Below are 23,978 nucleotides of genomic sequence, written 5' to 3' on the forward strand. Positions count from 1 at the left end.
CCAGATATTGAGAACAGAGTAACAAAGTTGGACTTGGTTATAAGGATCAAGGCAAGAGACTGGCTACTGGATGTTGTATAAGGTCAGAGCAAAGCAAAACTCTATGGTGAGTTTCAGAGCTCTGGGGCCTGGGTTTGCTATCAATCCTGCCGAGCTCAGAGTTAAATTGAGCTCATTCTGGGATGGGTGACTAAACGGCTATACCTATGATATTTGAAGGGTAAAGGATATGCAAGGAAGCACCAGGTAACATTTTCACATGTTCCTCTTTTTTCTCTCAAAGGGGAGCTCTATTTCATGTCTACTGGAGTGCCAAGTGCCACTTCTGCAAGTGGAGTCATTTACAAAATGGTTGACCCTTCCAGGTAAGGCCTACTCTAATTTTAAAAAAAATGTAGCATCCATGTGCCTGACTATGATTAATTTTTCAGCAATCCCTGGCCCCCAAAGTCTTGTATGAATAGAAAATGAGCACAAGCCCTACTCATGTTCCCTAATGCGCTCCCCTCCCTATCCTGGGCCAAGCTCACTTTAGAACTTGTCAGTGTCATAACTGGTAGAGATCTTAAAGTCCAATAAGATAAACATCAGAGCTGGAAGGAGCCTCAATCCCAGAGCCACAGAGCGTCTGGGCCCCAGTGGCTTTCTCAGTGTGTTTCTTCTCCAGGCAGGCTAACTGAATTGTTCAGGATTGCACTATATGCTTTGGCTTTTAACTGCTCAGTCTTGTGCTTAGTTCCCTGATATCTCTCTCTTGTAATAATCGACATAGGTGGCTTATTTCTTGTTCCTGTGCCACCTGTGTTATTAGAGGCTATTGAAAGGAATCATCAGAGAAAGGCTTAATGTTGGCTGATGGTGACAGAAAGTATCATGATCTCCAGAGGAAAGACTCCTTTCAGCTCCATCGAGGCAGGGCCCCAATTTGATAGGAAATCAGCTTTCTTGCTGATAGGGGGATGTAGCTCCTAATAAAGAGCTAGTAACAGACAGTCATGTGTTTGCACTCTGTAGGCACCTCCAATGTGACCACCATTTTGATTCAGGAGAAAGGTATCACTGCTGTTACTCACAGGATCTGTTCTGTTCTTGGTTGAGCAAACTTTGAGAAGTTCCCCCTGTGCTAAAGGGGATTCAAAGGTGAATAGTTTTGCATGCTGCAGCTTAGAATCTAATCTTTAACTGAATCTGTGATCTCGGATTCTGAAGCTCCCTCTTATAATGCTGATTGCAACCCATCCATCCTGTGAGATGATAATAGTCTATTAGATGGCTCCTTTCTTTCTCTGATGGACCCTGCTTTATTAAGCACTTAAAGATATTCCACAAGGGAGAGTGGCATGAATGTACAACCTGAAATCTATTGGAGGAGAAAAAAATAAACACCCCCCTTTTCCCCCCCTCCCCCAATTAGCCCAAGCAGTTTATAAACCATGACATCTGATGTGGGAGAGATCACTTCTCTGTGTGGGGATCAGGGAAGATTTCACAAAGAAGGAAGCACTGGAGTTGCTTTGTAAGATGACTAGGTTATTATTAACTGGCAGAGATAGGGGAAAGGGTATGGTTTTTCTGAACCCTTAAATGAATCCAGCTCTGCTGAGAGACTGTGGGATAGTAGACAGACTGTTGGGTTATGAGTCAGGAGACCTGGGTTTGAGTTGTGGAGATTTGACATTTGTCAGTATATACGACTGCTCAGTTGTTGTTCAGTCATTTTTTCAGTCATGTCCAACTCTGTGACTCTGGGGTTTTCTTCGCAAAAATCCTAAAGTGGTTTACAATGTCCTCTCATAGCTCATTTTACAGATGAGGAACTGAGGCAAACAGTTAAGTGACTTTCCCAGGGTCACACAGCTAGGAAGTATCTGAGGCCAGATTTGAACTAAGGAAGATGAGTCTTCCTGACTTCAGGCCCACTGCTCTATCCACTGTGCCATCTAGCGCCCTGTGTGACTGTAGTCAACTTATTTTACTCTCTGAGTTTTAGTTTCTTCTGTAAAATGGGAATTATAACACATGCATTATCTACCTCACACTAATAAAGGGCTTTGCAGACCACATATGTACATATTTGTGTTATATGTGTATCTATATGTGCATTATATATGAATATATAATATATACAATTATATATATGTAAATGCACATGTACATGCACACATTTTATACGGATAATTTTATCATACGCTGCTGAACAAAGCTAAAGGAAATCACAAAACCTTGTTGACTGGGTCCACAACAGATTTATGCTGGCTAAATCAAACTGGGCCCTCCCTGCAGCCAGGCAACCCCACTGCTCCTCCCCGACTGATTTCTCATCCCCCTCAAACAGGAACTGTTTTAAACCTGTGACTTTTACCTTGAACCTCCAACATCACTTGTCATTCTCTCCCTTCACCTTCTCTGCTAAGAACTTTAAGTCATGCTTTACCAGAAAAAATTGTGGCTTTTCACTGAGAGCGTTCTCTCCTTCTCTCCTCGCTTCCTTCCTGACATCATCTCCTCCTCCTCCTACTTTTACTTCAGTCCATGTTGATGAGGTAACTTCTGTTTGACAAGGTCAGGCCCTCTACACAGACTTGATCCCACCCCCCATCTGTATACTCCAGCAGATCATCGCCACTCTCTATTTACTCATTCCTTTCCTGCTGCCTACAAACACACTCATCTTCCCACCCTTGAAAAACTCTCACTACATCCTACCATGTTCTGTACAACTCTGTGACCCTGTTTACCATAGCATCCCAATGCTGCCCATGGGATTTTCTTGGCAAAGATACTGAACTGGTTTGCCATTTTCTTCTCCAGAGGATTAAGGCAGAAGTTAAGTGACTTGACCAGGGTCACATAGTTAATAAATGTCTGAGACTGGATTTGAACTCAAGTCCTCTTAATACCTAGCATTCTATCCACTGAGCCAAGAGCCATGCCCACCAGCTTTTTCCCCTTTATCTCTTCACATCTTCTCAGCTGAACTCTTTTTTTAAATTAAATTTTATGTTTATTTTTAGTTTATATCATTCATTTCCACAAGATTTTGAGTTACAAATTTTCTCCCTGTCTTTCCCCTACCTACCACCCCAAAACAGTGACCCCACTGTAAAGCCCCTCCCTCAATCTGCTCTCTCCTATATTCTTCCCCAAACCCCCTTCAACTCTCCAGTAGGGCAAGATGGATCTCTATACCCCAGTGCCTGTACATCTTATTTCCCAGTTGTAAACGTAAAAAAAAAAAATTATATATATATAAACATTTGATTTTAAAACTTTGAATTCCAGATTCTTTCCCTTCCTCCCTTGTCACCCATCCTTACTGGGAAGATAGGCAATTCAATATAGGTTATACACGTGTAGCTACGCAAAACATTTCCATTGGGGATATATTGTGAAAGATTGACTATATTTCCCTCCATCCTATCCCATCCCCCACTTGTTCTATTCTCTACTTTGACCTTCTCCCTTTTCAAAAGTGTGTGCTTCTAACTTCCCTCCCCACCAACCTGCCCTCCCCTCCATTATCCCCCCTCTCATCCCCTTCCCCCCTACTCTCCTGTACGGTGAGATATTTAGTATGTATGTCATTCCCTCCCTAAGCTAAATTCAATGAGAGTAAGGTTGACCCATTCCCTTTTGCCTTCCTGTTCTTCCCCTCCATTGTTAACAGTTTTTCCTTGCCTCTTCTATATGAGATAATTTACCCCATTCTGTCTCTCCCCATCTGCTCTCATTATATTCCTCTCTCACCTCTCAGTTTCACCTTTTAAGTATCATCCCTTCCTATTCAATTGGTCCTGTGCCCTCTGTGTATGTATACCTGTACACATATATACACACACTCACATATGTAGTCATATGTCCATATACCCTCCTATAGAGACATATATACGTATGTATACATATACATATATATATATATATATATATATATATACATTCCCTTCAATTATTCTTATACTGAGAAAAGTTTCATAAGTTCGTATTATCATTTTTCCATGTAGGAATGTAAATAGTTCAACTTTGATAAATTCCTTATGATTTCTTTTCCCTGTTTACCTTCTAATGCTCCTCTTGCTTCTTGTATCTATGTCAAATTTTCTATTCAACTCTGTTTCTTTTTCATCAAGATTGCTTGAAAGTCCTCTATTTCATTGAACAACCATATTTTCCCCTGAAACATGATACTAAGTTTTGCTAGGTGGGTGATTCTTAGTTTTAATCCCAGCTCCTTTGACCTCTGTCATATCATATTCCAAGCCCTTCTATCTATTTTTTCAAGGGGTGATCAGTGGATTCTTTCAACCTCTGTTTTGTCCTCTGGTTCTAAAACATCAGGGCAGTTTTTGTTGAGAATTTCTTGAAGGATTATTTCTAGGTATTTTTTTGATCATGGCTTTCAGGTAGTCCAATAATTTTAAAATTATCTCTCCTGGATCTATTTTCCAGGTCAGTGGCTTTTCCAATGAGATATTTCACATTGCCTTCTATTTTTTCATTTGTTTGGATCTGTTTAATAGTATCTTGATTTCTCATAAAGTCACTAGCTTCCATTTGCTCCAGTCTAATTCTGAAGGAATGGTTCTCTTCAGTGAGCTTTTGAGATTCTTTTTCTATCTGGCAAATTTGGCTTTTTAAGGCATTCTTCTCCTCATTGGCTTTTTGAGCCTCTTTTGCCATTTGAGTTAGTCTATTTTTTAAGCTGTTATTTTCTTCAGTCAAGTTGTTGACTCACTTTTCATTATTTTCTTGCATAATTCTCATTTCTCTTCCCAATTTTTCCTCCACTTCTCTTATTTAGTTTTCAAAATCCTTCTTAAGCTCCTCTATGGCTTTTCTTGGAAGCTTTTGGTACAGGAGTTCTGACTTTGTTGTCTCCCTCCTGTTCCATGCTTTGATCCTTTTTGTCTCCAAAATAGGAATTTAAAGTCAGATTGCTTGCTTGCTTTGCTTCCTTTGCTTGCTCATGTTTCCACTTAATTATTTGACTTTTGAGATTTTTGCCACAGTAGAACTCAGCTTCCAGAGAGGAGAGCTTTGTCCCAAATCACTGGGGTTTTCACAGCTGCTGGAGCTATTAGTTGGATGCTCTCTCTGAAGCCTCCACTGGCTCTGGCACCTGGTCACACATCTCAGAACCTCCACCCTAGACAGTAATCCAGATGCAAGGAGGTTAAAGCAAGAGTGATTACTCCTCAGAATGCTTGCTTGGTCCCCCTACAATCTGCAGGCCACGAGCTCTGAAGCAGCCACACCACAGCGGCTGCCATACCTCAGCTGCTTCTCCCTCTGGGAGGCAGAGGCCAGATCTCACTCCCAGACCCCCTGTTCCCAAAATCCACATTGACCTCTCACTTTGTCTTTGGCATTTATGGGTTGATAATTCCAGAAACTGCCACAGCTTCTGGTGATCTACTCTCTTGAAGTCCCTCCAGCTGTGACTGGTGATGGCCACCCTGAGGCTAAAACCACGGGCTCACATGGTACTGGGCTCTACTCCCAGTGGTGCTGCAATGGATCCTTTCTGTCTACCTGCCAGGATGCCTTCAGCGGGAGATTTGTTTTCTCTCTGTCACTTTGTGGGTTCTGTAGCCCTAAAGTTTGTTTATAGTCATTTTTAAATAGGTATTTGGTGTGGTTATGGGGGGAGCTCACAGAGTTTTCCTGCTTCTTTGCCTCCCTCTTGGCTCCTCCCCCTTAGCTGAACTCTTTGAAAATGACTTATACAATTGGTGCTTTCAAATCCTTTCCTCTCATTATCTTCCAAATTCTTTTCAATCTGGCTTCTAATTCAATTGAAACAGCTCTCTCCAAAGTTACTGATGGTCTTTTAACTGCCAGATCTAATGGCTTCTTCTTAATTGTCATTCTTCTTGACCTCTTTGTGACATTTGGCACAGTTTACCACCTGTTTACTCTCTTCTTCCTAAAATTTTTCTTTTCTCCTCTCTTTTCCCTTTCCTTCCTTCCTTCCTTCCTTCCTTCCTTCCTTCCTTCCTTCCTTCCTTCCTTCCTTCCTTCCTTCCTTCCTTCCTTCCTTCCTTCCTTCCTTCCTTCCTTCCTTCTTCTCTTCCCTTCCCTTCCCTTCCCTTCCCTTCCCTGCCCTGCCCTGCCCTGCCTTGCCCTGCCCTTCCTTTCTCTCTCAGTTCTCCTAGCTGTCTGTTCTCTCTTTTTTATTTTGTTTTGCTGGCTCTTCTTCCATGTCATTCCCATTAAATGTGGGTGTCCCACAAGAATTTTTACTGGACTCCCTTCTCATTTCTGTGTTTTATCCTTGATGATGTTATCAGCTTTCCTGGAGCTCAGTTTTCATTTCTATGCCTATGATTCATACATCTATTTTTCTAGGCCCTATCTCTCTCCTGAGCTCCAGTCCCACATTACCAAGTACCTATTGAACATTTCAAACTGGATGCCCTGTGGTCATCTCAAACTCAACATATCCAAAAGAGATCTCATCTTTTCAATCTAAGTTTTCCCTCGTCCCAGATATTCTATGACTGTTGAGTGTATTGCCATCCTCCCAGTCAATGAGGTTCACAATGTTTGTGTTATCCTCAGCTCCATTCTCATTCACCCACATATCCAGTCTGTTGCCAAATCTTTTCATTTCTCTGTTCACAAAGTCTCTTGTAAACAAACTCTTCTTTCCACCAACTCAATCACCACCCTGATACAGTTCCTCATCACCTCATGCCTGCCCTCTTATAGCAGCCTCTTGGTTGGTTTCCCAGCCTCAAGTCTCTCTCTTCCTACCCCCAATTCCAAACAACCCTCCACACAGCTATCAAAGTGATTTTCCTAAAGCTCAGGTTTTATTGTATCACCCCCTTTCCTTTGTATTCCATAAACATCAGTGATTCCTTTTATCTCCAGCATAAATGACTGAATAAAGAGTTTCTTTTGGCCCCCTTAGCTCTTCACAATCTTCCTATTTTTCCTGTTTTCTTGTATTCTGCTCCCTTCCCTGGTACTCTGTGATGTGGCCATACAGCCCTAATTGCTGTTCCTTGGATAGAACTCTCTCTCTCCCTCTCTCTCTCTCTCTCTCTCTCTCTCTCTCTCTCTCTCTCTATTCCTCTGCTATATCTGGCCTCCACATCTGGAATGCTTTCCTTCCCAACATCCAACTCTTAGGATCCTTGGCTTGCTTTTAAGACTCAGCTCAAGTACCTATTTTTCTAGGAGAACTTTCCTAGTCCATAGCTACTTGTGCCACCCCCTCTAAGTTTACATTCCGTCTCTGTATTTATCTTCTGTGCACAAACTGCTCTGTGCTCTCTCTCCTTCTCAATGTAAACTCCTCTAGGGGAGAGACTGTTTTGTACCTGGCACATAAGTAATGCTTAATAAATGTTTGCTGACTTTTATATACATATACATATACACACCAACCCTTTCCTCCCTCCCATTTCTCTCTCTGTCTCTCTTGGTCCCTGTATGTGTATACACACACATACACATAGATATTGGTGTATAACACTATGTATATATATATATATATACATACACACCTATATGTGCATATATACATATGCATATAGAATATTCTATATAAATACATATTGAGATAGCTATAGATATCATCATACTGCTCTATCAATTTGTCCTTGTACCACTTCTATTAGGCTTTTGATTAGTGACTTGTAGGGAGGTCTAGATGGCATACTTATTGAGTTTGCAGATAACATGGAATTGAGAAGAATAAGTTCTTCTCAAGTCACTGGGTGACAGAGTCAGTATCTAAAAATATTTTAACAAGTTAAAATATTGGTCCAGATCTAATACAATGAAATTTAATCAGAATAAATATAAAGTCCAGTACTTGGATTACAAAATATTCAACTGTACCAAAGGAAGAAGGGAGAACATGACTGGCCAACATGTGAAATTTGGCGGACTTATTTTAGTGGATGGCAGCTTTGTGGTGTGGTAGATAGAGCACTATACCTGGGAGCAGGAAGATCCAAGTTCAGACCCAGTTTCAAACACTTACTAGCTGTGTGATCCTGGGTAAATTACTTAACCCTTTTTACCTCAGTTTCCTCATCTGCAAAATGAGCTGGAGAAGGAAATGGCAAAACACTTTGAACACAGCTGAAAATCAACAGAACAGCAAAAATTTTAGCAAACTAGGTATTCTAGTGGATGCTAAATGTTCAGTTAGAAAACAATGTAATAGGGCAGTCAAAAAATATGATCAAATCTTAGGCTGTATTAATAGAATCACAGAATGTAAAATGAGGGAGACAGCAACCTTACTATCTTCTGCCCTGGTCAGACCCTATCAAGAGTATGTTTTTAGTTTGGGGGGTCCACATTTTAGGAAGGATGTAAACAAATCCAGAAGAACTCAATCCTGATTTTTAGGGAGATGGAAAACCATACCATGCTAGGATCAGTTGAAACAACTGATGTTTAATCTGGAAAAGACAAAGCTTTCAAATGACATGGTCATTTCCCTCAAGTGCTGGAAGGACTATAATATGGAAGAGGGAAAGAAGAGCAGGTAGAAGTTGCAGAGAGACAGATTGGGTTTGGGTATAAGGAAACCTTCCTAATAATTCATTGCCAAACCATGGAATGGAATGGGATGCTTCAGTAAGTAAGGCTGCCCCCCTTACTGGAAGCATTTTCAATTAAAGACTAAATGGCTGATTTTCAGATCAGATCTATAGTTAGGTTCAACTGAATGAGCTCCGAGGTCTCCTCTGATGCAGAGATTCTGTGGCTCTGTAATTTAGCCCACCCATCCACGTTCTGTCTGTCCTCTGGTTCTGACCAAAATAGGGCCCCCTTTTTTGCCCCTCTCCTCTGTATCTACTCATATGCAGCTGTGTATTTTATTACTGCTCAGCCTGTATTCCTCCCTGGCCCCTTGGCTAGTATAGCACACTCTGTTGTCTTTACAGGAATGCTGTTATGCATACTAATGTGTGGTTTGTCCCATTCAATGGATACTTGGCTTGTCTGGAGTGTCTCACAATGAGTCCTGCCAATAGGGGGGAAGCAGTGGGTTTTGTAATCACAGTAATAGTTGACATTTTCATAGCACTTTCTAGGTTGTCGTTCAGTTATTTTTCAGTCGTATCTGGCTCTTCATGACCCATTTGGGATTTTCTTGGCAGAGATACTGGCGTGGTTTGCCATTTCCTTCTCCAGCTCATTTTACAAGTGAGGAAACAGAGACAAGGTTCAGTGACATGCCCAGGGTCACATAACTACTAAGGTCTGAAGCCAAATTTGACCTCAGGAACATGAGTCTTCCTGACTCCAGGTCTAGCACTCTATGCACTGCACCTCCTAGGGTGGGAAGCACTTTATATGCATGAATTCATTTGAACTTCACCGTGCTGTAGGGTATAGGTACTAAAGCTACTATGCTTTACTTGTGAAAAGAAAGGGTTCTTTGGTGGTCATCATTTGTTTGCAGGGTATTAATGCAGAAACCAAGAAGTGCTTCATTCAAATCTGCCTAGCCTCATCTGTGTTTAGGACCGTGTAATGGGTGGTGCAGAAGATACAGCCAGTCAATTATCATTTATTAAGCATGTACTGTGTGCTAGACACTGTGCTTATAACTGCAGAAACAATCCCTCCTCTTGAGGACTCACTTCCCAATGGAGGAGACAATATGGAAACACTCTGTACATGCAAAATGTAGGATAAATTAGAGACAGTCATGGTGGGGAAGGCTCTAGCATTAAGGGGGACAGTAGGGTTAAAGATGAACAGGACACTGCCACTGCCCACCCAGGCTAGTTGTGATGGTGGTTTGGCTGAACATAGATGAACACATTCTCATACAAACACCTAAGAAAGCCACAATCGAGGCACTTTTGAAGTTCTGAGGATGGAGAGATCACGGAACCTTAGAGAGACCTCAGCAACCCCTGTTTTCCAGTTCAGACTACCTGAACAAGAAACCCCTCGACAGCCACCTGACCAGTGGTTATCCAGCCTTTCCCTATAGATCTTTAGTGGGAGGAACTCACTACTTCCCAAAGTAGTGATATCCCAGTCTGCTTTGGGATAACTCTTACTTGTTACCAGCAATAAGCCTAGGCAACTAAGTGGCACAGTTAATAGAGCACTAGACTCAGAGTGAGGAAGACCTGAGTTCAAATTTGGATTCAAGGATTTACTAGTTGTGTGACCCTGGACAAGTCACTTTTCTTCTGTTTACCTCCGTTTCCTCATCTGTAAATTGGGGGCCATAATAGCATTTTCTTTCCAGGGTTGTTGTGAGGATAAAAAGAGATATTAGTAGGGGCAGCTAGGTGGCACAGTGAATAGAGCACTGGCCCTGGAGTCAGGAGGACCTGAGTTCAAATCCAGCCTCAGATACTTAACATTTACTAGCTGTGTGACCTTGGGCAAGTCACTTAACCCCAACTGCCCTGCCCTCGCCCCTCCAAAAAAAAAAAGAAAAAAGAGATATTAATAAAGCACTTTGCAAATCTTCAAGTGCTATATATATGCTAACTGCCATTATTATGATGATGATGCCTGAATCTGTGTCTCTGTAACTTCCATTACTCCTAATGGAGTTCTGGAACCAAGCAGAAAAATCTAATGCCTCTTTCTTCCCTTGTTGCCATCACAGAGACTGAGAAATTATTTCTGTGAGGTCAAGAGGATGGAAGGAGTGTGAACAGAAGATCATAGATTCAGAGTTGGAAAGTACCTTAGAGGCTATTGGGTGAAACCCCCTAATTTTACACATGAAAAAACTGAGGTACAGAGAGGTTAAGTAATGTGTCCAGGGGCACACAGCTATTAATTATCTGAAGGAGGAGTTCAACTCAGGTCTTCCTGACTGCTAGACCAGTACCCTATCCATTATACCATGATACCTCTCCCTTCTCAAGAGGTCCAATATGAAAGGCAGGTTATTAACAATAGAATGGGAGTACCAGAGGGCACAAGGAAGGGGAGGACAGAGGAGTGAGGAGTATGGGGTTTCAGAAGGAGTAGAGATGAAGTGAATGGGGATCATGGTGCTGGAAGTAATAGTAAGGGAAGGGAGTTTTCTCCTAGGCAGCCTCTGACTCTGAATGCAGGAGTTCGTAGATTGTATTACCTTTCACAGTAAACAATGTCCCAGACTCTGTCTTAAATGTGGATTTTTCTTCCCCTTCTAGAGGGGCTGGTTGGTGGTGCTGAGGCTGTGATCTGGAGGTACATTTGGGTGACTGGGTGGGGAAAAGACTGCTGTCTGACATATTGAAAATTACAGAAGGTTATTAGCCATGGCAGCTCTGACTCCCTCCCCTCCCCCCCCTCACCACCCCATCAAGTCGACTTTCTCACCCTCTTGGTGAGGATAAAAGGGCTAAGGCTCTGGTCCTGGGCTGCCATTGTGTAAGACGACCCCTTGGGAGATTTGTTCTCCTTTGCTCCATAGGGGCAGAGCTAGCAGGTGGATTTTTACCAGTGCCTGCTAGATGCATTCCATATAATGTCCTAGAGCCCATCATTCCCATACTTGGAGTTGGGGCTCAGAAATCCAAATCTCACCCTCAGATACCATCTTTTTAATCAGCTTTCACTTCTCAAATTTGCCTTCTCTCTTAAAACCCTTTCCTTTTATTATAGCAGTGATGAAAACACCACTTCTGACCCCCTAAAGTCTTTGATTTCCTACCCAAGACCTCATAACTCTTAATAGTATACCTTAAAAGACTCTGGAAGTTTTAAATAAGTTTTAAAAAACAAATGTTAATGCATGTTACATGCAACTGGGAAATAAGATATATAGGCACTGGGGTATAGAAATCCATCTTGCCCTACTAGAAAGTTGGGGAGGGGATAGGGGAGGATATAAGAGAGAACAGATTGGGGGAAGGGGTATTCAGCAGGCTTACTATTCTGGGGTAGGGGGTAGGGGAGAGACAGGGAGAAAAATTTGTAACTCAAAATCTTGTGGACATGAATGTTGAAAACTAAAAATAAATAAATAAATTGGGGAAAAAATAGTGTACCTTAGATTCTCCTGACAGTATCATTGTACCCATGTGGATCACCAGAAGTGAGTAACAATTAGTCATGTTTGACAAGTCTTGAGTGGTTATTTGTTATGTCCTAAACACATGGCCTTTCTATTGAGCTGAACTCTCTTCTGGCTTGAAAAAATAAGGGAATGCTTCTAGTTGAATTAGGTTTCAATGTGGGGTAGGATGGGAAAGCATTAAAGGTAAAGGGAATGGTATGAATAAAGTTGCAGAGATAGAAAGGTTGCAGTCTTTTTTCATTTAACAGTGACTAGTCTAGTTTGGAGTATTGAGTACATGAGAAGAAACAGTGAAAAATGGAATTGGATTGGTAGATTGGTACCTAAAACATGGAGGACAGCTGGTAAATACCAGACTAAGGAGTTTGAGCCTTATCTACTATCTAGTAAGGAGTCATTGAACATTATGGGAGAGCTCAGAGATCCAAAGTTGGCTGTCCCACTACATCTCATCATGGCAGAATAAGAGAAAGTGGATTGTATGATAGTCCATGAAGAAGCCAGAACACTAGATAGTTGTAGGAAGACTTGGGTTAAAATACCAGCTTTGATTATTCCTAGTCTTGAGTTTTAGGGTGAGTCACTTCTCTCTTCCCTCAGTCTACAAAATGAGGATGTTGGATTAGGACTTTTACTGACAGTTTTTTATATCAGGATGAGGGTGATTTTATTGATTAGACCAGGTGCTGATTTTTCCTTGCATCAGATTTTCCATGGAGCATTGAACATCTCAGAATTTTAACCTCCTCACAATTTTCTCATATAAAATGGGGATAATCCTGTCTTCCTCTCCCTACCTCATAGACTATTGTAAGGATCAAGATGAAATGATAGAGGAGGAAGTGCTCTGTAACCTCTGTCACTATTAAAGTAAGGGATTGTTTCTTATACTTAGCTCCCTATAGCTTTTCCACATGTTATCTCCTGGGCTGCCATGTGGAGAATACATTTTGCTCCAAACTTGGAGGCTCTGACAGGATCCTGACAGCCTCCTTTGGACTTATGACCCCAGAAACTCTTCTCCCCTCATCCTGTGCCCTAGCCGTTTGATGATTTTTCATGCCTCCACAGCCTGGTGCTCCTAGCTGGTCACAATGTTGGGCAAGGATTTCAAGGCCAGATTGTTCTCATTCTCCATGGTGACATGTTTTGGCTCTTTTCTCTCTTGTTATCCCCATGAAGGACTGCCTGAAGAGAACTAACTACATTAGTTCTTCAGGCCATCCTCGGGAAGGTCTTTTCTTTTGTATAAAGGGGGTTTTGACCCTTTTCTGGGTTAGGCTGATCTCTTCGTGTGTGTGAGTGAGTGTGAGTGTGTGTCAGAGTGTGTGTGTGTGTTTGTGTGAGTGTGTGTGTGTATTAAGGAATAAAAGAATCACAGACACTTAGAGTTTGCAGGGACTTTTAGAGTCTATCTTACCCAACTAGGATTTGAGCAGGAATCCCTCTGCACCTTCCCTTATATGTGCTCATTCATTCTGCACATCACTTCTCATGACGGGGAGCTCACTACCTCATAAGGGAACCCATTCTGTTTTGGGCTAGCTCTGGACTTCCATGAGCTAAGCTACACAATTTATCACTTTGGTCACTGTATTACATCGTCTTAGGTTGTTTGCTGTTGTTTTGTGTGTGTTAATCTTGTCTCCCTTGAGTTCCTTGAATATTTTCACCCTTTTGCTCTGCCTTGAAATTCAGCTTAGCACCACAGAATATCAGGGCTATATGGGAACTTAGAATCCTTAGATTAGACTCTTTTTAACATAGATTCTCTTTTTAAAAATAGTATTTTATTTTTTCCAATTACATGTAAAGACAATTTCCCCCCAATTTTTAAAAACATTTTTATTTAAAGATGTGAGTTCCAAATTTTATCCCTCCCCCCTCCATCTCCTCTACCCTTCTTAAGATGGTAAGCAATCAGATATAGGTTATGCATGTGCAATTGTGTAAAACATTTCCATGTTAGTTATTTTGTACAAGACTTGAATAAAAGAAAAAAAAAACAAAAGAAAGAAAGTGAAAAACAGCATGCTTCAGTCTGTATTCAATCAGTATCAGTTCTTTCTCTGGAGATGGAGAGTATGCTTTATCATTTGTCCTTTGGGGTTGTGTTGGATTGTTGTGTTGCTGAGAACAGCCAAGTCATTCACGGTTCTTCATTGAACAATGTTACTGCTACTGTATACAATGTTCTCCTGATTCTGTTCACTGTCTGATTTACTATGCATTAGTTCATGTAAGTCTTTCCAGGTTTTTCTGAAATCTGCCTGCTCATCATTTCTTACAGCACAATAATATTCCATTACAATCATGTACCACAATTTGTTTAGCCATTCCCTAATTAATGGGCATCCTAAAGCCAATTTTTAATATTTGTTTAAAAAAACTTTAAGTTCTAGTTTTTTCTCCCCCCTTCCTAAAATGGTAAGCAATTTGATATAGGCTATATATAACACATAGATTCTTAGAGCTGGAAGGGCCTTAGAGATCTTCTGGTCCAACTCTCCTTCTGACTTGCCTACCAGCTCTTCCTGGTTCCATGTCCAGCCTCCTATCCTGTGTACCATGGCACTTCCCAATTACAGCTTGAGACATTTAGATTAGACATAAAAATGAACTTACTGGAGTGGAGTGAGATATTGAAATAATGACTGAGGGTAGCCTTGGAATCCACTTCAGATGAATAGAATTTATTTTCCTCCAACTGAGATGCCCTTGGTGAGGTCCTCCCAATAGGCTGGGGGATGGAGAAGGTCGCCTCTCCAGCTCTAGGAGATATTCCCTAACTTCAAGCCTTGGTGCAGCTGCACTGGGGAAGCCTTCTCATGGCTCCTTCTGTGTGTTGGCAGGAGAGCTCCTCCAGGCAAGTGTCAGATCAAGGCGGCCCCCGTGAAAGTGAAGAGTCGAATCATCAGCTTTGAGCGTAAGGAGAGTAAGTCTTGCTGCTTCTTGGATATTTGGCATGCAGACCCCAGAGTCTTGGGAGTCTAAGCTGGGAGGAATGATTTACGCTGAGCTCCTAATCTTCCAGGAGAGAGAACCAAGGGTGACTTGCCCAAGACTATAAATGCCAGATCCTGGATTCAAATCCCAATCCTCTGGGTCTGAAACTACCACCTTCTTATGATAGCATGCTGTTCCTTAGAGATGGGTACCTCTTAGCCTCTGAGATGGATGTGGGAGGCTTCTGGGGTTGGTTTCAACATCATAGGATCCAGAAGGCATAGCAGCTGTGGCACCATGACTGATATGGGTAAGCATGGGCATAGGGCAGCTTTGTATTTCCCTGACTGGTCCTGGTTTTCCTAGCCAGTTCTGGGCTTTCTGCCTCCAACCAAACTGGCAATCCAAGGAGACAAATGAGAGGGAAGCAGCTGAGTTACTCAGTTACTGAATATTTCTTGATATTGGGCAAAGTTGGTGGGCAAAGCATGGTGGGAGAGCTAAAGAAGAAGAAAAATGTTTTATTTTTATAAGGCTTTAATGTTTACATGGGGCAGTTAGGTGGCACAATGGATAGAGTGTTGGGTCTGAAGCCAGGAAGACTCATCTTCCTGAGGTCACAATCTGGTTTCAGACACTAGCTGTGTGACCCTGGGAAAGTCACTTAACCCTGTTTGCCTCAGTTTCCTCATCTGCAAAATGAACTGGAGAAACAAATGGCAAACCACTCTAGTATCTTTGCCAAGAAAACTCCAAAAGGGTCATGAAGAGTAGGATATGTCTAAAACAACTGGACAACAACAGATATTTACAAAGCCCTTTTTTTTTTTCTTTCAAGCAATCGGGTTTAAGTAACTTGCTCAAGGTTACATGGCCAGTTATTTCTGGGTGTGGTGCTGAGTATCTGAGCCCAGATTTGATCCAGGTCATCCCGACACTGGAGCCAGTGCTCTTACTCGCTGAGCCACCTGGCCGCCCCTAAGCAATCGGGGTTAAGTAACTTGCTCAAGGTTACAAGGCCAGGTGTTTCTGGGTGGGTGCTAAGTGTCTAAGCCCGGGATTTGATCTCCAGGTCTTCTCAACACTGGAGCCGGTGCTCTTACTTGCTGTGCTACCTGGCCACCCCTACAAAGCCCTTTTTTATAACCACTTTGTGAGATAGGTAATACAAAGATTATTATCTCCATTTTATAGATGAGAAAACTCAAGTTTAAACTGGTAACAAACCTGCCACAAATACAAGAGCAAGACAGTCCCTAACCTCAAGGAGTTTACCTCTTACAGGTGGTTGGTAGGACAAAATGGGTAGATGGTGGTATGCAGCATGTTCACAGAAAAAATGTTTACAAAATAAACAGGGGCACTAATATTTGGGGCAATTAGGAAAGGCCTCTTGAGGGAGGGAGTCCTGGAATAGACCCTTAGAAATGCCCTAAAAGTTCCAAGAGGTAGAGGGGTAGCATTCCAGGCATGGGTGGGGGGGGGTGTGTGTGTGTGTGTGTGTGTGTGTGTGTGTAGAGGTGAAAGACAGAAAGTCATTTTTTTAGAACTGCAAATAGGTGGTTTGGTTTGGAAAGTTTGTAAGGGGAAACCTGCTACCTCATCTTCAGGAAGCCTTTCTCATGCTCTTTTAATTCTAGTGCTTTCTTTAGTAATGTGTAGCCAGCTTGGAAAGCTATGCTGGAGCTAAGATTGTGAATGAATGAAAAACATTTGTTGCTTACTATGTGCAAAGCTCTGTGCTAGGTGCTGGGGATATAAATAGAAAATTCAGGCAGCCCCTCCTCTCAAGGAGCCCCTCCTCATTAGAATGAGGGCAGCCCCTCCTCATTCTAAAGGCAGAGACAACATAGGAGGTTAGCTGCAAGTCAGATGGAAAAGTCCCACAGTCCTTAGGATGCACAGCAAAGCACATGGTAATGTATCTTCTCTATTGTCAGTGACATTGATAAAACTACATCCTTTGAACCATGTGATGGTGCAAGGGACTTTGATGGGGAAAACTTTTTTTTTTTCGGAATGACTTTACATGACAAACAAGAATGTGGTTTAGGGAGTATAGGGAACCACCGAAGAGTTTTATGAGTATGGTCTGATTTAGACTTTAGGAATAGCAATTTGTCAGTCACTCAATAAACATTTCTTAAGGGTCTGCCATGTACCAGGCAGTCTATCAAGCAATGGGGATACAAAAAGATGTAAAAGACAGTCTCTGTCCTCGAGGAGTTAACAATTTAGTGGGGGAGACAAGAAGCAAAGAAGTGTGTACAAGCCAGCCATATACTGGCTAAATAGAATTAAAAGAGAGAAGGTGTTAGAATTAAGAGGGATTGGAAAAAGCTTCATGTAAAAGATGGGAACCAATAGACAGAGATGAATTTGACAACTGTGTGAAGAATACATTGGAGAGGGGAGACATTTGGTATAGGGGCTGTTGTGATGCTCAAATGAAGTTTATATAGGCACACATACATACACACATATATAATTTATGTTATATGTTTATATAAAAATATATAAAATCACTTTGCAAACCTTAAACCATCACATCAGTGTCAGCTTTTTTGATTATGAGTAGTATTTCCAAGCTCTGTGCTCTCTTTCCTTGCCCAGGTGGAGGGGCCCTGAGAAGGTACATTGGACTTTCTATAGTATCATAGGTTTAGTGCCAGAAGGGATGTCAGAGCCCAGTGAATCCAGACAACTCATTTTACAGATGAAACTGAGGGACAGAAAGGTTAAGTGACTTGCCCAAGGTCACATTGTTGGTATGTGTCTGAGGCAGGTCTTGAACTCAGATGCTCCTCCAAGTCCAATGCACTATGAACTACACCAACTATCAGTCCTTGAACTTTTTGGTCTCAGGATCCCTTTACGTGCTTAAAAAATGAAGACTCTGCAAAGAGCTTTTTTTTTTGTAGGTTATATTGATCAATAGTTACTGTATTAGAAATAGAAATGTCTTCATTTTGCTATGAAAACAGTTTTAACCTTGAGGAACTCCAGACCACATTTTGAGAATCATGCTGCTTCTCTGGTGGGTGGGGAGAAATAAGTAGATTCTCTTCCCTTTAACTCTTAAGGGTATCATATAGTCGCTTTATTAGTTCTAAGGACTCCTTTCTCTTACCATCTATCTTGGAAGCACCTGTGTTGTAGAAAAGAGTCCTGTAAAAATGGCTCTCATCCTACCTAGCAACTACCTGCTTCCTGTGGCTGCTGAAAGGAAAGTTATTTTAAACTTCAAACACTCTAGAAATGTGAGTTAGTATAATCCCAGAGTTGCCCCTTAACTCTCTAGGTAACCTTGGGCAAGTCAGTTCTCTTGCCTAGGTATGTCTCTTCATTTCCAAAAGGAGGGCTCCTGAGACATCTAGGTGGAGCAGTGAATAGAGCACCAGCTCTGGAGAAAGGAGAACCTGAGTTCAAATCCGACCTCAGACTTAGTAGCTGTGTGACTTTGGGCAAGTCACTTAACCCCAATTGCCCCCCAGAAAAAGAAAAGGAGGGCTCCCTAGAGGCTTTCCCACTTTTAAATGGGGCCATGAGTTAGCTGTTGACGTGTCCAGGGCTAAGAAACGTGACCCTCTGACTCTTTGACCAGGGCTGTTTCCTCCACACCAGACTGACCCCAGAGCCATGAAGAGTTTTCACAAATTGAAATCTTTTCTGTCCTATGGAATTTCGAAGCTCTCTGGGGCAGCGGGACACAGAGGGCGGGCGGTTGGAGAAGGCACAGAAAGAAAGCCCTCTCTGTTGACTTGGTTGTCATGACAACCTGCACTTCTCTCACACATTCCAGTAATGAGGAGAGATGAGTTTTGAGTCTAGCACCTGGGAATAGGGAAATCAGGGAAAATGAGGGCCTATTCAGTTAGCCCAAAAGAGACTGAAAAGTAGTAGCACAGGTAGCATGGCTTGAGTGAAGACAGGGCAAGGTAGGGTAAAGCAAGTTGGCTGCATCTTTTGCTGTCTGGCAGTGACCCCTGTCCTTCAGCTTAGCTCCCTCTCCATTCTTCCCTATCCTGATACAGGGAAGAAGCAGGAAAAATGGGAGCAAAGTGTATTGTCTCTCAGCTCCCCCTTGCTTTGTCTCAGGGAGCCCCTCTTTTCCCTTTCTCTTGGAGCAGTGCTGGAGAAACTGTGGAGACTTGGTATTCCCAGATATGGGCTAGCACACTATTGCTTGTCCTTCAGAACCCAGCTCAGACCCTTCCTCTTCAGTGAGGTTGCTGCAGATATCCCCAACTGGAAGGGATTCCTTCTAGCCCATCGGACCCCTTTAATTCTTTGAAAACAATGTAATGATATCTTTTATTTTTACATCTAGACATTTTCCTGTGCAGCTAGGTGGCTCAATGGATAGAGTCTGGAGTCAGGAAGACTTATCTTCCTGAGTTCAAACCTGGCCTCAGATGCTTACTAGCTGTGTGACCCTGGGCAAGTCTATTAACTCTTTGCCTCAGTTTCCTCATCTGCAAAATGAGCTAGAGGAAGAAATGGTAAACTACTATCTTTGTCAAAAAAAATAAACAAACCCCCAAACCCAAATGGGGTCATAAAAAGTCAGACACAACTGAATAACAGATTTTCCCTTTATTTCTTTCCCATTCTCCCCAAGACCCCAAGATCACTGACAGAAGCTCCTCAATCCTATCTGCTAATTCTTTCAATGCCCTTGGATTTCATTTATACAAATCTGTTAACCTGGAATAACTCAGGGCAGCTCAATGCTGTGTTACTGCCTTAGTTTTCTACTCTCTGCTAATGCTTATCTTGCTCATGCTCTGGTCAGCACAGTGTAGCAGCAAGCATCCTAGCATACTCGGGGTGGCTACCAACACAGGTTCTTAGATCTGTTTTTCTAAAGGAAAGCAAGTCAAAATGGGTTAACGATCTTGCTTTAATCAAACATATGTCATTTACCTAGTTCAGGGAAAAAAGATCAGCACCCCGAACTTCAGAGAATACAAACAAGTTACAAGCAGACAAAAAATACAGAGAAACATCAGCAGACAGGCTTCCCACTGTCTGAACATTACATCCATACCTAGTCAGTTACCAGAGAGGGAAGCACTAATATCTGGGTTTTCAAACCTGGGGAGTTCAATGGCTGCCCAGAGTCTCATCTGGTCAAACCATATAACTCTTCTCAAAGTGAGCCCCCAAACAAAATCTCACATCAGTGTATATATAGCCTTCTCCTGGATCAGAGAATGTAATAACCCTCTTGACCCACTGCCCAATCACTTAGTATCAAGGTGTGGGTGTTTCTGAAAAAACAAGCCTCCCACCACAGGCTCCAGGTGACCACATTCAGTCTATTAGGGGGCAGAGTATATTTTCAAATCTGGGAAGGTTCTCAGATTCACTTAAGCCTATCAAGCCTAGGGGCAGGGAATATCTTAAATTCCCATTCCCATAAGACACAGCCCCACAGTTGCAGTATAATAGGTCAGTGCACACACCAGTCCAGAGCTCCAGATTCTCCCTAGATTTATCTGCTGCCTGCAGGAGACTTGGAGGAGGAAAAGCTAATCTCCTTCTAGGAGCAACTGGCTGCTTCCTTTAGTTCCACAGATCAAGTGCCCTGCCTGTCTAATCCTAATGATGCTGGTGTACTTGAATCTATCCTTACCTTTTCTCCTCCCCCCTCCAACATGTACTCTCTGCCTTGATTAAACTCTCTATCTAAAGCTGTCCTTGAGTTTTGGTCTAGGGCAGTGGTTCTCAAAGTGTGGTCCAGGGGCTCGTGGGAGTCCTTGAGATGCTTTCAGGGGATCCATGAGCTTAAAACAATGTTCACAATAAAACTAATATGTCTTATGGTAAATATCAATAAATATAACACACATAACCAAGAGTTCTTTGGGATCTTCAGTAGCTTTTAAGACTATAAAGGGGCAGGAGGCAAGGGGAACAAGCTAGGTGGCACAGTGAATAAAGAACCAGCCTTGAAATCAGGAGGACCTGAGTTCAAATCCAATCACAGATACTTATTAGCTGCGTGAATCTGGGCAAATCACCTAACCCCAATTGCCTCCCCCTCAAAAAAAAAAGAGCATACAGGGGTCCTGAGACCAAAAAGTTTGAGAATTGCTGGTTTAAGGTACTGATCACTGTTCTAGGCATCATATTTTAGGAGGATCATTAAAAAGTTGGAATGCGGCCAGAGTCAGGTGTCAAGGATGTTAAGGAGCCTCATGATTTTGAGGAATTGGCATGTTTACCTCAGAGAAGAGAAGTCTCAGTAGAGAAAGAGCTGGCATCTTCAATTATCTTATGGGATATCATATGGAAGAAAGATTAGACATTTTCTGGGCAGTTCCCAGGAGACAAAAGCAGAACCAACGGATTAAAATTATGAGGAAGAAACAAAGAGATGATTTTCCCTGGGTCATGCACTTAGATTTAAAAAATTAGACTTAAAAATACAGCTTTGGGAAGGCATGGGTAGATAACAGTCCCAATGAACAATATATGAAATTTTTAATAGACTGTGAGTTCAAAATGTTAGCCATAATATGAATCAACAGAGTGTTACTACAGCCTAAGCCATCTAATACTATCCTAGGTGGCATTTAGAGAGTCATAGTGTCCTAAATCTGGGGGGTATTGGGACTGTCATGCTCTGCCCTTAGTGGACCGCATCTGGGAGGGTTGTGTTCAGTTTTGTCCACCACTTCACGATAAGACAGGCCCTAGAGAAGCTGGAGTGGGTCCATAACAGGGTGACCAGGATGAATGTCATGAGAGGACCGGTTGAATGAACTGTAATCTTGAGCCTGGAGAAGAGATGACTTAATGGGGGAAATAAAAGCCTCAAGTTTTAAGAAGAGGAAGAATATTTATTATAGTGCCTATTATGTGGCACTGTGCTAAATGCTTTATAATTATTATCTTATTTAATCTTCACAACAACCCTGGAAGGTAGGTGCTATTATTATCCCTGTTTTGCAGATGAGAAAACTGAGGTAAAGAGTTAAGTAATTTGGTCAGTATCACATAGCTAGTAAGTATTGGAGGCTGGTTGGAACTTAGATCTTTCTGACTCCTGGTCTGGCCTAAGGGCAGAATTAATAGCAATAAATGAAGAGTTTCAGAAAGACAGCTTTAGGTTTGATATAATGAAAAAAGGAAAAAAAGAAAGAAAGAAAGAAAAGGGCAACTAGGTGGCACAGTGGATAGAGCACCAAACCTGGAATCAGGAGGACCTGAATTCAAATCCAGCCCCATATACTTACTGGATGTGTGACTCTGGGCATGTCACTTAACCCAATTGCCTCCAAAAGGGGGGGGGAGATAATGAAAGAACATCCTGGAGATCTGCAGTTAGAGAGTGCAAGACCACTTGTTGGAGATGTTTTAGAGGGAAGACTCTTGCTTCTTCTATGGGTTGAACTGGACGATCTCTGAAGTCCCTTCCTAATATACCATTCTGTGATTCTTGGAGAAGCAGATATTCTTCCATGGTAGAGGAGCAGTATAAATCTAGGGAGTCTAGTTTTCTGGGTAAATTTCTGTCTTTGTATTACCCTGGATTTTGTGTATTCCGGGGAAGAGTCTCATGTATTGGGCTATACTGTGAGCAGCTTGAGATCTTAGATGTGGAATACCACAAAGATCTGGGCAGTGAGGATGCTGTTTTCCAAGGGCAGCAGCAGCTGAATTGAAGAAATCTCCTGAGTCCTTGCATGCTTATTCTCTCAAAGAGGTCTGTGTCAGAGGCCCTAGTACCTACTACCCTTACGCCCAAAATTAGAGAGAAATTTGCTTCTCACAATTCTCTTTCTTGTTCATAGAGTTCATCTACCAGACTGTGACTGCGAGGCCTAAACCACGAACCACCACCAAAGCTCCACGACGGGGCACCTCCACTGCAAGGCCCACACCTTCTTCAACCCCTGACTGGGCTGAGCAGATTTTGCAACTCCTCCGAAACCGCTCAGTGACCCCCACAGCACCTATTTTGACCCCAACACGGCGGCCCTCTGGCCGGAGAGGGGGGAGGAGGAAAGGAAGGCCAACTACAGCCCCCCCACCTCTCCGGAATGGCGCCGTCCGATTGCTCAACCACGAATCCCCAGGTCGGGCCCGGGGCCGAGTGGAGATCTATGTGGACAGACAGTGGGGCACTGTCTGTGATGATGTTTGGGACTCCAAGGCTGCAACTGTTGTTTGCCGCCAACTGGGCTTCCCCTATGTGGTCAAGGCAGCCAAGAGGGCAGAGTTTGGCGAGGGCCGGTCCCTGCCCATCCTCCTGGATGATGTTCGCTGCACAGGGCAGGAGAGAAACCTTCTAGAGTGTTCGCATGCTGGGGTTGGCAAACACAACTGTGACCACAAGGAAGATGCAGGGGTGATATGCAGCCATCAAGACCCTGACCTATAGACACATGTGGGTGGCTCTGGAGCATGAGGCTAAGGGCATGATGGGGACAAGAAGAGAATGGGTCTGGGGAGCCTGTCTCTCCCCTACCAGGTGACCTTGTGGGCTCCATTTTGCACTTTGTGTGTGTATAATGTATATGTGTACATACTTGGGCACTTGTGTGTTTTTGAGTTCTTCCTTCCTTCCTTCCTTCGTTCCTTCCTTCCTTCCTTCCTTCCTTCCTTCCTTCCTTCCTTCCTTCCTTCCTTCCTTCCTTCCTTCCTTCCTTCCTTCCTTCCATCCTTCCTTCCTTCCTTTCTTCCTTCCTTCCTTCCTTCCTTCCTTCCTTCCTTCCTTCCTTCCTTCCTTCCTTCCTTCCTTCCTTTCTCTTTCTTTCCTTTTCTTTTTTCTCTTCTTTTTCTTCTTTCTTCCTTTTTCCCTTCCTCCTTCCTTCCTCCTCTTTTTTCTTTTCCTTTCTTTCTCTTCCTATCTCTTCTTTATTTTCCTTTTCTTTCTTTCTCTACTTTCTTTCCTTCTTCCTTCCTTTCCTTTCTTGCTCTCCATTACTTTCCTTTCCCTTTCTTTTCTTTTACTTCCTTTCCTTTTTCCTTCCTTCTTTTCCTTTCTTTCTCTTCCTTTCCTTTCCTTTTT

At 42.5% G+C, this 23,978-nt stretch overlaps 1 protein-coding gene across 1 annotated transcript in view; it reads left to right on the forward strand.

The window, feature by feature from the left end:
• The window catches only part of LOC138173632 (HHIP-like protein 1), a 103,217-nt gene extending 79,657 nt beyond the window's left edge, over nucleotides 1-23,560 (forward strand). The window contains exons 7-9 of the mRNA XM_069103673.1: nucleotides 284-365; nucleotides 14,863-14,945; nucleotides 22,759-23,560. Of these exons, the coding sequence (XP_068959774.1) occupies nucleotides 284-365; nucleotides 14,863-14,945; nucleotides 22,759-23,348 (755 nt within the window). The 3' untranslated portion in view covers nucleotides 23,349-23,560. The remainder of the gene's footprint in view (nucleotides 1-283; nucleotides 366-14,862; nucleotides 14,946-22,758) is intronic.
• Nucleotides 23,561-23,978: the final 418 nt, after the last annotated feature.

This window comes from Petaurus breviceps, unplaced genomic scaffold, assembly GCF_028583685.1.
Source record: "Petaurus breviceps papuanus isolate PSGF00001 unplaced genomic scaffold, PetGlider_PUasm1.0 63, whole genome shotgun sequence".
Taxonomy (NCBI): domain Eukaryota; kingdom Metazoa; phylum Chordata; class Mammalia; order Diprotodontia; family Petauridae; genus Petaurus; species Petaurus breviceps.